The sequence below is a fragment of the Mesoplodon bidens genome, assembly GCF_964165515.1.
Source record: "Mesoplodon bidens genome assembly, chromosome: 11".
In the NCBI taxonomy this organism is placed as follows: domain Eukaryota; kingdom Metazoa; phylum Chordata; class Mammalia; order Artiodactyla; family Ziphiidae; genus Mesoplodon; species Mesoplodon bidens.
Genome location: NC_138167.1, coordinates 41,924,876 through 41,942,989, shown reverse-complemented (window position 1 = coordinate 41,942,989; position 18,114 = coordinate 41,924,876). Strand labels below are relative to the sequence as shown.

Genomic DNA, 18,114 nt, shown 5'->3' with positions numbered 1-18,114 from the left:
AATATACATATTGTATAGGTATTCTTGTTAATCATAAAGCTATATACTGTTGGGACCTAGCTTCCTCCTTGTAGACTGCTTAAAATAAAGGATGGCAGATTCAGATCAAAACACAGTGTCAAACCTTGTTCCTCCACAGGAATTTGGATTTGTCTGAAGACAGTGGGGAGTCTTGGAAGGCTTTTAAGCAGGGGAGAAACATAATCAGAATTGTGTTTTAGAAATAAACTCTGGAGCCCTATAAAGGGCAAATAGAAGGGGAAAGAGCAAACAGAGGCAGAGCAATCCCAAGAAACTGTTGCTGGAATCCAGGGCACAAATACTTGTGGCCTGAAGTAAGGCAGTAAAGTAGAGATGGATGTGATTGTGTGGACGTAAGTGACTTAAGAGATATTACTAAGAATTAGTATTGATTGGATGTGGGGGATGAGGAAGTGGTCTAGGATGATTTCCCAGGTTTCAGGATTGGGCAACTGGTTGGAAGGGATTGTTTGGCACCTAGTGGGCAATCATTAAATGTGTTGAGTATTTGTTGAATACATGTAGGGATAGGAAATAATGTGAAAATAAGGAGGAGGATCAGATTGCACTGAATCATCATTATTTCAGTTTTGAAAAGTTGAGTTTGAGTTGCTACTGTGATACTCCCTAAGCTCTCTATGCTTTTCTTTCATAGCCCTCATCACAGTGTGTAATTATGTATTTATTTGTGAGAATATTATATTTAATGTCTTTTTCCTACTAAAATAATAAGTTCTAAGATTTCAAATCTCATGTCTATTTTACTCACCTCTTTTATCTCCAGTAACTAGCATTGGACCTAGCACATAGTAGGGACTCTATGTTTATGGAATGAATGGATGAATTCAAGTGGAAGATGCCCAGCAGGTAGTTGGATATGAGGAGCTAGATGTCAGGAGAGGTCTTGACCGAAGGCAGAGATTTGCAAGTCATTAGAACTCGGATCAGGGTTGAAGCTGATGATGACTGAGGTCCCCAAACAAGGAGGGTGTGTACAGTGAGAAGAGAGGAAGGGACAGGATAGAACTCTTAAAGATATTGACTTTAAAAATTGGGTAGAGGAAGAGAAACCAGCAAAGGACAATGAGAACAAATAGGAATAGAAGCAGGAGAGCTAGGAGAGTGTGATTTCATAGGAGCCAAGAGAGGAGAGAGTTGTGAAAGGGTGCCGAAGAATTCTGATACCAGTTCCATTGTGGGGCATGGGTGTGTTTCCCCACACATCCAAACCAACTCTTTGGATTCCAGCCTAGGTGTCCTATAGTTCAACTCAATTCTGACACTATCTATCCAGAGATAGTGTCAGATTCCACAGGTTAAGGGTTCAGTCCCACAAGACTCCCCCGCCCACTTCAGGTGCCACTTGCAAGCCCAGGTTGTTACCTGTGCTTCTGACTGACTGGCTTTAAATCGAAGGTTCCCACAACTCCCTCCTTGGGTTTGATTAATTTGCTAGAGTGGATTAGGACACGAAGCAGCTGCAGCTCTTTTTTTTTTTTTTAACATCTTTATTGGAGTATAATTGCTTTACAATGGTGTGTTAGTTTCTGCTGTACAACAAAGTGAATCAGCTATACATATACATATATCCCCACATCTCCTCCCTCTTGCATCTCCCTCCCACCCTCCCTATCCCACCCCCCTAGTTGGACACAAAGCACGGAGCTGATCTCCTTGTGCTATGCGGCTGCTTCCCACTAGCTATCTATTTTACATTTGGTAGTGTATATATGTCCATGCCACTCTCTCACTTCGTCCCAGCTTCCCCTTCCCCCTCCCTGTGTCGTCAAGTCCATTCTCTACGTCTGCATCTTTATTCCTGTCCAGCTGCAGCTCTTTTGGAAAGGTGTCTCACAGCATTAAGGCTGAGAGCCCCAGTTTGCAGAAGCTGATCTCAGGTTGGCAATCTAAAAGGGGACTCTGTTTCCCCGCTCCCTGACTCCAGCAGAGGCTCCAACTTACTCAGAGGATGGGGGCTTTCTACTTTTAATTTTGGCTGTAACAGATCTGATTCTCCAGTTGAGCAAGAATGACACTGGTGAGAACTGTGGGCTTGGCACAGAGGAGTGGAGCAGCCTGGACTCTGACCACAAGAGGGCGGTGTTGTGAAGGAGGTGAGGAAGCGGGGGGTGGGCAGCGTGGGGGAAAGGAAAGGAACCCTGCCCAGTGGGGATTCATGAAGTCCTCTGAAGTCTCCAGGACGGGACTCTTCCTGAGCAAATGGGGGGTGTGTGTGTGTGTGTGTGTGTGTGTGTGTGTGTGTGTGTGTGTGTGTGTGTGTGTGTGTGTGTGTGTGTGTGTGTGTGTGTGTGTGTGTGTGTGTGTGTGTGTGTGTGTGTGTGTGTGTGTGTGTGTGTGTGTGTGTGTGTGTGTGTGTGTGGCGAGCGGTGGCTTCTCTTGTTGCAGGGCACGGGCTCTAGGCGTGCGGGCTTCAGTAGTTGCGGCGCACGGGCTTAGTTGCTCCGCAGCATGTGGGATCTTCCCGGACCAGGGCTTGAACCCATGTCCCCTGCATTGGCAGGCAGATTCTTAACCACTGCACCACCAGGGAAGTCCTGAGAAAGATGTTTTTAAAAAAATTTTTTTAAGTTAAAAAAAAATTTTTTTTGAAGATCTTGATTATGGTTTTTAATTTTCTTAAAAGACCCTTCAACTTTGATTTCTGAAAGAAATTTCATTGCCATTGTGTTCTCTGCTTTTCTGATCTTTATTCTTTTGGAGTTTGAGAAAGTATTGTTTAGAAGTTGAGAGTGATTTTATACTTATAAATAGGAGCCCCCTGGGTATGCTCTGTAAATTGGAATTCTTGGCAATGTGGAAAACCAGCTCTTTTATTATAATGCTGGGAGCTGTGGGGTAAGTTTGTGAACTGTTGCGTAAGCAAGAGTGGCCTTATATAATTAAGTCCTGGGAACTGTGTTGCTGAAGCTCTGTGGTCTAGTTTGTGTCCTGCCCTAACCCTACCCCCATCTCCTACTGCGAGCAAGCTCTTTGCAGTGGGAGTGGCGAAATTGTTTTTTCTTTCTTTTTTTTACCCACGTGACCAGTAAACAAGGGTTTAATAGTCCCATTATTCCTTCTCACTTGTTACATTTCTAATCCTGTGGAGAACAGAGAAGAAATAAAATTCCAAAGGTAGGTGAAATCTGATGTACATTCCCAAACAAGAATTCCTCAGGTAACATTTTTCCTTTCTCTTTGTGAAATCTCATATACTGATATGAAATGAAGTATGATATATATATGTGTGTATATATACTTTTACTATATTTCATATATATCATATTTCATATATGTGTGTATATATATAAATATAAATATAAATATAAATATATTTATGCCATTACAAGGCGTCAGCTGCTGGAGTATTTGCTAATTTTTTCCCACTTGGCAGAGGGATTGAGTCAGCTTTTGGGATGAGACTGAGGTTGGGAAATCTGTTAAGTTTTATGCTTGGACAATGTAGCATCTTCAAAAAGAGTTTGAGGTAACTTACCGTAAAAGACATATATACAAAAAAGTTATTAAAATGCAAATGGAAACATAAAAAGAAATAGAAAATCAAAGTGATGAAAGAGAGGAGAGAAGAAAAAAGTGCTGTCTACAAGGACTAATAGAAATACTATGATTGAACATTAAATTTGGCCTTAAACTTCTAAGGTAATATGCAGAACTATATAATTTAAAAATAATCAATGGTATACTATTTACTTAGAAAAGACAAAATCTTTCCTGGTACTAAATGCATCACAGGATTTATCATGTGGGATCTTGTACAGTGTATAGATGCACAGTGTTCTTGATAAGAATTTTATAACAAACACAGAAGTGATTTTCTTCACACTGTTTCTTTTCTTCTCTTTTTAATAAAAGCAGTATTTTTATTTTTCTAATTTGAGTTGAGAACACATAGGTGGATGGTTCAATGAATTTTCACAAAATTAATACTTCTGTTAACAGCCACACAGGTCAAGTAATAGAACATTATGAGCACTGTAAACAACCCACTAATACCTTTCTCAATCGTGGACCCCTTCCTCCTCCCTAAAGGCAACCAGTAATCTTTTTTTTTTTTTTTTTTTTTTTGCGGTACGCGGGCCTCTCACTGCTGTGGCCTCTCCCGTTGCGGAGCACAGGCTCCGGACGCGCAGGCTCAGCGGCCATGGCTCACGGGCCCAGCCGCTCCGCGGCATGTGGGATCTTCCCGGACCGGGGCACGAACCCGTGTCCCCTGCATCGGCAGGCGGACTCTCAACCACTGCGCCACCAGGGAAGCCCAACCAGTAATCTTTTGTAGCAACCTAGATTAGTTTTGTCTCTTTAAAACTTTGTGTAGATGGAATAATATAGTATGTGTTCTTTTGTATCACAATATTATGTTTATGAGATTCATTCATGTAATTGTGTGTAGCTATAGTTTGTTTTTGTCACCGTATAGCATTCCATTACATGAACATATCTCAACTTATTTATCCATTCTACTCTTTGTGCATGTTTGGGTTGTTTCCAGCTTTTGGCTATCACAAATATTGCTGCTGCAAACCCTTCTTATGGTGCACATATTTTGTTGTTGTTAAATACCTAAAATGGAATCTATGGGTATAGGGAAGGTGGATCTTTATCTTCAGCAGATAATGACAAACTGTTTTTTTCAAATTGATTGAATAAACTTACTCTTTCAATAGCAGTGCTTGATTGTTCTTGCCAACACTTGACATTGTCAGCCTTTTTCAGTTAAAACATTATGGTTGGTGCATAGTGGCATCTAACTGTGATAAACAATTGTTGGCTTGAGTATGTCAACTGAAAGAAAACCACACAGTGTAAGAGCTGTGAGTTGAATTTATTCAAGGTCTTACTGAAGACTATAGCCTGAGAGACAGCCTCTCAGAGAGCTCTGAGGAACTGTTCCAATGGGGTAGGGGGAGAAGCCAGTATATGTATGATTTTGGCTAGGGAATGTGTGCAGTCAAGCATACATCTTGGTAAAAGGTTACTACTAATCATGAGGATCAGATATCTTAGTTAATGATTTTAGTGCTTTTCTCTGTATGAGAAGATGCAAGAATCTGGGTTCATTAAAATTTTCCCCCTGAGATATCTCTATCTAAGGCATCTGTTTTTCCAAAGCATAGAGTGCCTTATCACATTTTTCATCCTGAATTCTTTTCAGAGTATACTGCTGGTCAGTGACTGCAGAGGCTAATGACTTGATCCTTGTAGAACTGGATGGTGGGCAACATTCTTTGTTTTAAAGTAACACCTAGTCTGTATGCCCAATGTGAGAACAAAGAATGTCACGATGGATCTATCGGTCCATGAATCCATGTGCTCTTTATAGACTCACTCTTAGGATCAGTGACTAGACTGTTTGGAGCTTATAGACAAGCCCAGGTCTGAAGATTTAAAAGAAGGGAATAAAAGCTATTCTTTACTTTGCCATGTGCTATAGTGCGGAGAGAGAAGCCCTCTGCTTGAGACTGAAGAAAGTCAGGGTGAACCAGTATGGCCCAATGTTGTGATAAAAAGCAGATAGAAATGACTAAGGATGTTGCTATACCTGGAGTTGCACATATTGTGAAAAAGTGGGGCTTCCCTGGTGGCGCAGTGGTTGAGAGTCCGCCTGCCGATGCAGGGGACACGGGTTCGTGCCCCGGTCTGGGAAGATCCCACATGCCGTGGAGCGGCTGGGCCCGTGAGCCATGGCCGCTGAGCCCGTGCGTCCGGAGCCTGTGCTCCGCAACGGGAGAGGCCACAACAGTGAGAGGCCCACATACAGCCAAAAAAAAAAAAAAAAAAAGAAAAAATGGATGTGGTAGGGCTCAGGGAGAAAGGCCCAGAATGGCAATAATAAAACAACAACCACCAAAATAATACTAATAATATCTAAAAATTACATAGTGCTTTACACACATTAACTCATTTAACTCTCCCAACAAATCACTGAAGGGTTCTTTTCCCATTTTGAAGATGAGCACACAGGTAGAGAGGTTAATTCACTTGCCCAAGGCCACACAACAAGTAAATGGTAAAGCCTGATTTGAACCCAAGTAATCTGGCTTCAGAATCCATGCTCATATTTCTATGTTATCCACAAAGTCAGGGTTGGGGGTAGGGGAACTCATGCAGAGAGATCCTTGGAAAGGAATAAAAGGAAAAGTAAGCAGGGAATTAGCCAAGTAGTCTCATTGGTATCATAACAGACTCCAGAAAAAGTGTTCTGAGAAATGGAATATGTTCTGCAATGTTGCTGAAGAGGAAAATCATGGAAGCCTGAAACACCTCCAGGTTTGGATATGAGAGTCTTCAGCACACCCCAAGCACAATGACTAGGTGGGGAAGCCCAGTTTAGCAGAGAGCCTAAAGCACTGAGGATTGCCAATCTCCCTAGGACCTTCCCTTGGTTTTCCCTTTCATTTTCACACCTGTGTCAGGTCTTTTTGGTTGCTCTACTGAGAGACAGCTGACATAGTATCATGGCTAGTTTCTGTTGGGTTTCCAGGTTGTAGAGAAACCAATCAGGGGCAGTAGTCAATATTAACATTTCTAATATCTGTACCAATGGCTCGTGACCCTATGTTCACTCCAGATTCCAAGACAACCAGAGAGGTCAATTCATGGGGCCCCAAACCTTCCTGCTTCCTCCCTGGGGCCCTGTCACTGACCAAGACCTGGGCTGGTGAGGATGGGATCTGGAGACTGATGATGGGGAGGGAGGAACAAAGAAGGGACACCCTGGTGGGTGCTTAGGCAGAGATTAAGCCATCTCTGCTTCCTCCTGGAGCCCCTGGACACTTCCTACTTCTCCACACCTTTTTATACCTTTCTTTCCTCTTCCCCTAGACTCTACTTTTTCTCCCATACTTACATTGCCCCATCCACAAAAATAAATACCCTTCCCTTGGAGAAGAGCTCACTCTGCTAAGTGGGGAGAGCAGAAAGGGAATCTCAGGCTGGGGGATGGCCAGATGACCTCTATAGTTCATTGTAGATAGTCTCAGCCCTGGTCCGGAAAGATCCCACATGCCACAGAGTAACTAAGCCCGTGTGCCACAACTACTGAGCCTGTGCTCTAGAGCCCGTGAGCCACAACTACTGAAGCCCGCGCTCCTAGAGCCTGTGCTCCACAACAAGAGAAGCCACTGTAATGAGAAGCCCTCGCACCACAATGAAGAGTAGCCCCCACTCACTGCAACTTGAGAAAGCCCACGTGCAGCAATGAAGATCCAACACAGCCATAAATAAATAAATAAACAAACAAATAAATAAATAAAATTAAAAGAAAAAAACCAAAAAAATAATATGAATTGTTCTGATTTATGAATATGGGATATCTTTCCATTTGTTTGTGTCTTCTACAGTTTCTTTAGTCAAGTCTTGTAGTTTTCATTGTATAGTTCTTTCACCTCCTTGGTTAAATTATTCCTAAGTATTTTATTGTTTTTGATACTATGGTAAATAGAATTTTTCTTTTTCTTTTTCAGATAGTTCATTGTTAGTGTATAGAAATGCAACTGATTTTTTCTGTGTTCCTTTTTTTTAATCCTGAAACTTTACTGAATTTTCTCATTAGTTCTAACAGATTTTTGTGGAGTGTTTAGCATTTTCTATATACAAGACTATATTATCTGCAAATGGAGAGAATTTTACTTCTTCCTTTCTGATTTGGATGCCTTTTATTCTTTCTCATTCCTGATTGCTCTAGCTAGGGCTTCTAGTACTACATTGAATAGGAGTGGTGAGAGTGGGCACCTTGTCTTGTTCCTGATCTTAGAGGTAAAAGCCTTCAGTCTTTAACCATTGAGTATGATGTTAGCTGTGGGCTTGTCATATATGGCCTTTATTATGTTGAAGCATGTTCCTTCTATACCCAATTTGTTGAGAGTTTTCATCCTGCAAGGATGTTGAATTTTGTCAAATGCTTTTCTCCATCTATTGAGATGATCATATGATTTTAATCTTTCATTCTGTTAATGTGCTATATCACATTTATTGATACATTCTTGTGTATATTCAACCATCCTTGCATCTCAGGGATTTTAAACTGGGAATTTTCCTAGGACTATCCCATCTAATTACTAGATCCTAGGACATCTGCCTCTTGCATATTTCAAATACCTGTTTCATGTTCAACTCTTCTGCCTCCTGTCTGTCTTTGCTCAGATGTTGCTTTCTCAGTGAGGCCTACTCTGATCACCATATTTAATGCTGCAAACTGCCCCCCTTCAGCCCTCTTGATCCCCCTTACTCTGCTGTTTTTCTTTTTTTTTTTGGTTGTGAGGTGTGGCATGTGGGATCTTAGTTCCCCGACCTGGGATCGAACCCATGCCCCCTGAAGTGGAAGCGTGGAGTCTTAACCACTGGACCGCCAGGGAAGTCCCTGCTTTTTTTCTTTTTTCCAAAGTGCATACCCTCTTATAACATATTTATTATGTCTATTTTATTTATTTAAAAACTTTATTGAGGTATAATTCACACATACAATTCACCCATTTACAGTATACAATTCATTAGCTCTTTGTATATTCACAGAATTGTGTGACCATCACTACAATCAATTTTAGAACATTTTCATTACTCCCAAAAGAATTCCCTTACACTTTAGCAGTCACCCTCCCTATTTTCCCCCAACTCCCCCAATCCAGTCCTAGGCAACCACTCACCTACTTTCTGTTTCTATAGGTTTGCCTATGCTGGAAATTTCATATAAATTGAATCATACAATATGTGATCTTTTTCAACTAAGCATAATGTTTTCAAGATTCCAGTGCAGCTATACCATTTTACGTTGCCATCAGCAGTATGTGAGTGGTCAGCACTTAACAGTGCCTGGCACGTAGTGGGTGCTCAAAAAATGTTAATTGAATGCATAAATGATAAAATTCAGGACACAATCTACATTCTTTTTTATTTTTTATTTTTGGCTGTGTTGGGTCTTCATTGCTGCACGCAGGCTTTCTCTAGTTGCGGAGAGCAGGGGCTACTCTTCGTTACAATGCATGGACTTCTCATTGCGGTGGCTTCTCTTGTTGCGGAGCACGGGCTCTAGGCACGTGAGCTTCACTAGTTGCAGCACATGGGCTCAGTAGTTGTGGCTCGTGGGCTCTAGAGCGCAGACTCAGTACTTGTGGCACACGGGCTTAGTTGCTCCATGGCATGTGGGATCTTCCCGGACCAGGGATCGAACCCGTGTTCCCTGCATTGGCATGCGGACTCTCAACCACTGTGCCACCAGGGAAGTCCTACATTCTTTAGTATGCCAACCAAGGGCTTTCATGATCAGGCCCCTACCTGTCTTTCCAGCAGCATCACCTTTTGCTACTCCATGGCATATAGCCTTATAAACCTCTGTGCCGTCTCCCATCCTGTTCCTGCTGCCTGAGGTATGCTTCTCTTCATTCTGCTTAGTGCACTGAGCTTCTGTTCACCTCTAACGCTACCTCTTCCATGACACCTTAGGCAAAAATAAGCACTTTCTCTTGTTGTCCTTTCCACATTTTCTTAATAATTTATTTCTGTTTTTATATCCCCCAGCAGTTCTGTGTGCTCCTTAAGGGTAGGCACTAGGTTACGCTCATCTCTGTATTCTCAGCACTTAACCCAGAACTTGGTGCAGATTTGATATTTCATAACTGCTTGTTTCAGTGAACGAGCAGAGGAAATAGCAAGAGCAAAGCTCTAGAGGCCAAAATACACTGGCAGGTTTGAGAAACAGTGAGTTTTCTAACTAGACTGCAAGCTGACATTTGTGAGATGGACTATAGTGGAGGGCCTAGAATCATCTGGTGAGGAGTTTATCCTGTATATGGTGGACCACTGGGGACTGCTGAAAGGGAATGGCATGACAGGGCTTGAGAAAAATTCATCCAGCAGTGGTGTGTAGAATGAACTGGAAATGGGGAGATAATTTAGGAGGCTTTAGGCCAGGTAAGAAGAGTGAAGGTAAAAACCAAGGTAGAATGTAAGGAAGGGCAGAGATGCAAGAGATAATATTAAAGAATCTCTAGGGTTTGGAAAGTGACTGAATATGAAGAGTGAGGAAGATGGAGGAGCCAAAGAGTAGTCAAAGGCTTTGTACCAGGTGCCAGGCAGAATGGTCAGGGTGAGGAAGCACAGTCTTGGCTTACACTTGCTTCTCTGTGTCTTCATGACGTTAGACACTTTCTAAATATCTATAGAGCAGGAAAAAATTTGTAGAAACACTTACTATGTATTATATTATAGTTGCTACTTTCAAGAAAAAGAAAAATAATGCAGCAAATAAAATGGTGATGCACAACCATAGTTGATCAATTGGGTACAGTGGCACTGTTTTCTGAATATATATTAAAAACAAACAGGCTCTTCCAGAAGTGGTAACTGTTTATTTAGTTCACTTATATACTGGACCAAAGCCCTGAAGTAGGTGCTGTGTATAAAGATGAATTGATCACAGAACAACCCCAGGAGTACCAGTCCAGTTGGAGAGATGAGCTACACAGGAGAGGTATGAATAGATTGTTATGGGAGAGCAGACCTGCTGTTGATAATTCAGAGATGGCTTTATGTGGAGGAAGTGTGATTTGCTGAGTCTTGCAGGACAGGTAGTATACTGACATGCATAGATGAGCAAGAAGGGCATTTCAGGCAAAGGGAATGGTGAGACCACAGATCTGAAGCATGGAAAGAGCAGAACATGAATAAATGGAGAGCAGCAGGCTGTTTGGTTTGGATGGAACACAGGCCATGTGAGTGGGAGGAGCGGGAGATAAGGTTGAGGCCCAATCATGGATTAAGATGATTTACATTTTATTTAGTAGGTTGGATGCTTTTCAGGTAGTGACATCACCAGAGCTGTGCTTTAGGCAAATTAACCAGACAGCACCATGTGGAGGAGAGGGGAAGGGACTGACACTGGGGATGATGGTGAGAAGGCTTCTATGATAGGCCAAGCAAGAGGTACTGAATGTTGAAGGCTTGAACAATGGATGTGGCCATAGGAATGAAGGGGAGGGGACAGGTGCCCCAGATACTAGAGAGCTAGACTCTACAGCCTCGTCTCCTGAGGGAATGCATGGGGCAAGGAAGAGGAAGTGTCAGATCCTTAAGACTAAAAAGTAATGCAAATAGAAATTGGGAATACTGGAGGAGACAGTTTTAGGAGAAAATATGATGTGTTCTATCTCGGATATATTGAGTTTCTGGCTACACAGGTGGCTGGAGAGTACTTAAGGAAATTAGAAATACAGGACAGAACCTCAGAAAATGGTCAGGTCAAGGGATGTAGATATTTGAAATAGTCAAGGCATCTGCAGGTATTTGATTAATGTTCATTTTTGGCTCACGTTTTGGGATTCTGCCTGGCCTGGCATATTTCTTCTGCAGGTTTAGTCTTCTTGCTCTGTGATGGTTGAATAGTAATACCTAGAGAGGCTGTGGGTTCCAAGCTTCTTCCTAATGGGGGAAATGGATTTTCATCTTTGACTGGCATCAGGAAATTACCCTTTTAGTCAGTAAACAAGCAGGATGAAGCTCTGTTACTACAGTGCACCAGAGAATGACAGTTGGGCAGAACAGAGGCAGCTGGCTAGAGAACACAGAGCTCTCAGATTGGAGAGAGCAGAAAGCTTGGGGGAGGGGAGATAATAGGGAGGTGGGGGGAGGGGGAAAAGGAGAGAAAGAGAAGAGGAGGGAGGGAGTATTAAATGTCTCTATCCACTGTTTTCTCCCCTTCACTGCCTCCTCTGATTTTATTCCCCTATACCCTTAACAGTTCTGGACCCAATTACAACAAGCAATTCTCTGCAACACCAGCTAGGTGTCCCACAATTCAACTCAGTTCTGACACTAACTACCAGGAGACAACATCAGATTCCACAGGTCAAGTGTTCAGTCCTACAAACTACCCTCTTCACCCCTCACTTCAGACACCAGTGGCAAGCCCAGATTATCATCTGTGCTTCTGATGGACTGGCTATAGATTGGAGGATCCAACAGCCCCATCCTTGGTTTCGATTAATTTGCTAGAGTGACTAACAGAACTCACAGAAACATTTTACTTATCTGATTACTAGTTTATTAAAAAAGCATACAACTCAGGAACAGCCAGATGGAAGAGATGCTTAGGGCAAGTTACTGGGAAAGGGCGCAGAGCTTCCATGCCCTCTCCAAGTACACCACTTTCCCTGAATCTCCATATGTTCACCTGGAAGCTCTCTGGACCCTGTTCTTTTAGGTTTTGATGAGGCTTCATTACTTAGGCATAATCAATTTAAATCATTAGCCATTAGTGATTAAACTCAATCTCCAGCCCCTCTCCTCTCCCTGGAGGTGGGACTGAAAGTTCTAACCAGTTCGGCCCAATGTGGGACTCTACTGGCAGTCTTTGCTCAAGGACCCTCATCAGCCTAGCTGAGACTTTCTCAGGGCTGAACTGTAGTTAAAGTTTCTTCCTTTTAATTCCTTCTTTCTTCTCTCCCTTCTTTCAGAGGTGTCAGACATGTATTGGCACCTATTCCTGCACTTTCCCCCTTTATTCTCTATAAGTTGTTTCCCTCAATGAGTCCCTTGCATGTCTAGTTCTGTCTTGGCATCTGAACCGGCACGCAGGGATATTGACAGGACCTGCCTTATGGGGCTGTTGTGAGAATTCAATAAGTTAATATATGTGAAATGCTTAGAACAGGGCCTGATACACAGCAAGTGCTATGCAAGCATTAGCTGCTTTTGTTTTTATTTTATTATGCTTTAGATCTCAAGTTATATTTTACTCTCACTAGGAAACTTCTCAGATCTCCCTGGACTGGCTTGGAAGCCTCTCCTGAATGCTCCAACAGCATCCTGCCCTTACTTCTATTGTGGTTGGCCCTCCATATCTACAAGTTTTGCACCTGCAGATTCAACTATCCACAGATCAAAAATATTAGAAAAAAAAATTTCCAGAAAGTTCCAAAAGGCAAAACTTGAATTTGCTGCATGCCAGCAACTATTTACATAGCATTTACATTGTTTTTATAACTAATTATCATTACATAGCATTTACATTGTGTTTACAACTATTCCATAGCACTTAGATTGAATTAAGTATTATAAGTAATCTAGAGATGATTTAAAGTGTACGGGAGGATGTTCATAGGTTATATGCAAATACTATGCCATTTTACATAAGGGATGTAAACATCTTCAGATTTTGGTATCTGTGAAGGGTCCTGTAACCAGTCCTCTGTGGATACCAAGGGACGACTGTATATTGCATTGTTTTCTTGTCAGTCTTTACACTTAGAGTGTGAATTCAATGAATAATGGAACCTTGTTTTGTCCACTTATGTGTATCAGTGCCTAACATCATGTCTGACTCATAGTAGATGTTGAATTGATGTTTGTTGAATGAAAATGATGGTTCAGTGGAGGCTTAACAGATGAGTATTATTTGTCAAGTGGATGAGAGCTGGGAAAGAAGGAATTGTAGAGAGAGTTGTATACTGAGGCATGAAAAGCCTGTACTGTGTAGAGTACTGCAAGGGGCTTGTTATGACTATAAGAGTAGGGTGCAAAAGAGGTGTGGTAAAAGAGAAAGCTAAGAAGGAAATCAAGGGCCAGAGCACTGGGAAGACCTTAAAGCCAAGCTAAGGTAGGCATTGTGTAGGCCTTATGATGTCCTAGTGGGCCCACACCCATCTTTGACCTCTACCTATGACTTTATGAGTCATATGTTAGTTCAGCCAACAACTATAGATTGCCCCAAATGGTGGATGTTTCTCTAGAACTACATATAGAAAGGTAGGCATCTCTGAACACTCATTTCAATAATGCATCTGATTGGTCTATATTTACAAACTGCTTTGGCTGCAATGTCTCACCCAAACTGCTGGGTCTCTTAACTAATCTCTTTGCCTTCATCACACCCCTCCCTGTTTAATCCATCTTCCTCTCCCACTGTGAGACAGATCTTTCTAAAGCTAAATCTGGACATCTTAGTCTTCAGTTTAATACCTTCTAATGGCACACCCTTGTTGCCTATAAGATAACCTCCAGATTCCTTAGTGTGACCCACAGGACCCTTCCTAGCCTGGCCCTTCACTACCTCATCTTCCATTTCTTCCTCCGTGTGCTCTCTGCATCACCTGAACTTCTCATAGGTATCAGGAAGTTTTATGCTGCTCACCACTCCATTCATGCACACACTATTGCTGCCTGGAATGTCCTTTTATCCTTGTCCACTTTTTTTTTTTTTAGAATTTTATTTATTTTTTTATACAGCAGGTTCTTATTAGTTATCCATTTTATACATATTAGTGTATATATGTCAATCCCAATCCCTCAATTCATCACACCACCCCACCCCCGCCACCCACCTTGTCCACTTTTTGAACTAACTATTTTGTTGGAAGTAGCTCCAAAATCACTGCCTCTGTGAATCTGTTTATAACTTTGCAGGCAGTGGGTCACCCTCCTTTATAGTCTCATTAGACTGTATATACTTCTGTTTGGCACCTACCACATTGCAGTGCATTTGTTTGGTTACTTCCCTGACTCCCCCCTCTAGACTGTGGCTAGAGAGTAGGACCAAGTATTAGTTAATACTGAGTCCCAGCACTTAGTGCAATGCCTGGCACATAGTCAATACTCAGTAAATACTAGTTAAAGAAAAAAGGAAGGAATAAAATGAAAGCTCTTCTTTTTCTTTTCTTTTTTAAAAAAATTATTTATTTTTGGCTGTGTTGGGTCTTCATTTCTGCGCGTGGGCTTTCTCTAGTTGCGGCAAGAGAGGGCTACTCTTGATTGCAGTGCGCAGGCTTCTCATTGCAGCGGCTTCTCTTGTTGCGGAGCACGGGCTCTAGGCGTGCAGGCTTCAGTAGTTGTGGCACGCAGGCTCAGTAGTTGTGGCGCACGGGCTTAGTTGCTCCGCAGCATGTGGGATCTTCCTGGACCAGGGCTTGAACCCGTGTCCCTGCATTGGCAGGCGGATTCTTAGCCACTGCACCACCAGGGAAGTCCCTCTTCTTTTTCTTTCGAAGGAGGTCCCCTCACCATGTGGCTGTACCTGGCGGTCCTTGTGGGCCTGTACTACCTCCTGCGCTGGTACCGGGAGAGGCAGGTGGTGAGCCACCTCCAGGACAAGTTCATCTTCATCACGGGCTGTGACTCGGGCTTTGGGAACCTGCTGGCCAGGCAGCTGGACCTGCGAGGCTTGAGGGTGCTGGCTGCGTGTTTGACGGAGCAGGGGGCCGAGCAGCTGAGGAACCAGACATCAGACAGGTTGGAGACGGTGATCCTGGACGTCACCAAGACTGAGAGCGTCGCTGCGGCCACTGAGTGGGTGAAGGAGCGTGTTGGGGACAGAGGTATGGAGAAGTATTTTCTTCTTTCATTTACTTAGGAATGGAGATGTTAAAGTTTTATGTGTATATATATATTATATATATATAATCTCAAAAGCAGGGCTTGAAAAGCTGGCTTTGTCATTTGAAGGACAGTTGTTATCTTCTGCAGTGTTTCATTTCCTTAACAATGTTGCACTGAAAAATGAACCCAGTAGATTTGAGGCTGTTATCTCACCTTGCAAGTGGAGTATTTTTTTTTTAATTAATTAATTTATTTATTTTTGCTGTGTTGCGTCTTCGTTTCTGTGCGAGGGCTTTCTCTAGTTGTGGCAAGCAGGGGCCACTCTTCATCGCGGTGCGCGGGCCTCTCACTATCGCGGCCTCTTGTTGCGGAGCACAGGCTCCAGACGCGCAGGCTCAGTAGTCGTGGCTCACGGGCCTAGTTGCTCCGCGGCATGTGGGATCCTCCCAGACCAGGGCTCGAACCCGTGTCCCCTGCATTAGCAGGCAGATTCTCAACCACTGCGCCACCAGGGAAGCCCCGCAAGTGGAGTATTATAACCGCAATTCTTTATGTCTGAAGAATTTTCAAGGTGTTCTTAAGAATCTGATTCTTCTTCCCTTGGCTACTATCTAAAATATAGACATCCCTGGAAGTCAGCCTTTGGTCTTCTTCTTCTTTTTTTTTTTGCGGTATGTGGGCCTCTCACTGTTGTGGCCTCTCCCGTTGTGGAGCACAGGCTCTGGACGCACAGGCTCAGCGGCCATGGCTCACAGGCCCAGCCGCTCCGCGGCATGTGGGATCTTCCCAGACCGGGGCACGAACCCGTGTCCCCTGCATCGGCAGGCAGACTCTCAACCACTGCGCCACCAGGGAAGCCCTATTTTACTTTTTGTAATTAATAGACTGTATTTCTTAGAGCAGTTATAGGTTTATAGAAAAGTTGCAAAGTACAGAGTTCCCATATACAACCCCCCTCTTACAGTTTCTCCTGTTATTAATATCTTGCGTTGGTGTAGTGCATTTATTACATTGATAAACCAATATTGATACATTATCATTAACTAAAGTCCTTAGTTTACATTAGGATCCACTTTGTGTTGTACGGTCCTATGGGTTTTGCCAAGTGTAAAATATCCCGTGTCTACCGTTATAGTACAATACAAGGTAGAATAATTTCAGTGCCCTAAAAATCCTCTGTGTTCCACCTATTCATCTCCTCTGCTCTCCCCACCTCCCCCCAAACCCTGCAACTACACAGCTTTTTACTGTTTCCATAGTTTTGCCTTTTTCCAAATGTCATGTATTTGGAATCATATTGTATGAAGTCTTTTAGACTGGCTTCTTTCATTTAACAATATGCATTTAATGTCCCTCCATGTTTTTCTGTGGCTTGATAGCTCATTTCATTTTATCACTGAATAATATTCCATTGTATGTACCACAGTTTATCCATTCACTTACTGAAGGACATCATTGTTGGTTTTAATTTTTGGCAATTATGGATAAATCCTCTTTTCTAAGTTTCATTTTCTCTGGATATTATACAAATCCCCTTTGATCCCCTTCTTTTTCCTCCACTTGTTTTATGATTCAATAGATCCTGATAATTGGACCTCTTAAATATATATTCATCCTAGGAGTTGCAAACTAGTAATAAAATTGTTTTGTTTGGATTGAAGAATGTTTATTTTTTTAAAATTTACTTTAAATTAGAAAATTGACTTTAAAATATTATTCCTACCTGAGGATGTTCTTGACTCTAGTCAGGAGTTATGGGTAGTTATAGCCTCTGTGCTGTGCACAGTGGTTTATTTCTACTGTATTGTTATTATTATTTTTATTGTTTTCCCATCTGTTAGAGAGTGTGCTCCTTGAGGACATGGACCTCTCTTACCCATTATTGTATTTCCAGTTTCCGACATATTGTCTGGTACATGTTAAGGGCTCAACAAATGTTGAATGGACCCTAGTTACCCATAGTTTAACCTATTACCTTTTTGTCCTTGATTTCTAAATTATTTCTTCCCTGAATTCCCAACTACTTGCTGGCTTTCTCATCTGGAAATTCTGCTGGAACCTCAAACTCACCAAATCTAAAGGAGGAAGGACTCTTATTATCTCATCTCCACCAAATCTTCTTTTCTTTTTGGTCCTTGGGTCCAATTCTTCCCTCCTCCCCCCAACACCAGAGCTCAAGATAGGCAGTTTTACTTTCAGTCCTTTGGAAGTCCTTTCTATCTCTATCCCTAAAGTGATAGTGTAGCCATTTAGGATTCCAGTTTAATGCAGAAAGTGTCTTTTATTAGACTCCCTACCTTAGGTGCGCTCTGGACTTCATGTCTTCTTATTGTATATGTTTTTAATTTTATTATTATTATTTTTAATTTTTAAAATTTTTTTGTCGTACGCGGGCCTCTCACTGTTGGGTCCTCTCCCGTTGTGGAGCACAGGCTCCGGACGCGCAGGCTCAGCGGCCATGGCTCTTGGGCCCAGCCGCTCCACGGCATGTGGGATCCTCGCGGACCAGGGAACGAACCCGTGTCCCCTGCATCGGCAGGCAGATTCTCAACCACTGCACCACCAGGGAAGCCCTGTATATGTTTTTTTTGTTGTTTTTTTGTGGTACGCGGGCCTCTCACTCTTGTGGCCTCTCCCGTTGCGGAACACAGGCTCCGGACGCGCAGGCTCAGCGGCCATGGCTCACGGGCCCAGCTGCTCCGCGGCATGTGGGATCTTCCCAGACCGGGGCACGAACCCGTGTCCCCTGCATCGGCAGGCAGACTTTCA

General features: G+C 42.7%; 1 protein-coding gene across 2 annotated transcripts in view; it reads left to right on the top strand.

Annotated features, from left to right (window-relative positions):
• LOC308624561 (17-beta-hydroxysteroid dehydrogenase type 6) overlaps positions 1–18,114 on the top strand; it is a 33,020-nt gene that overhangs the window by 6,163 nt on the left and 8,743 nt on the right. The window contains exons 1-2 of one of the 2 annotated variants that reach the window (XM_081247886.1): positions 3,071–3,156; positions 15,018–15,344. In XM_081247886.1, the coding sequence (XP_081104012.1) occupies positions 15,032–15,344 (313 nt within the window). In that variant the 5' untranslated portion in view covers positions 3,071–3,156; positions 15,018–15,031. Of the gene's footprint in view, positions 1–3,070; positions 3,157–15,017; positions 15,345–18,114 lie in introns of those variants that run through there. The other variant, XM_081247887.1, reaches the window with a different exon arrangement.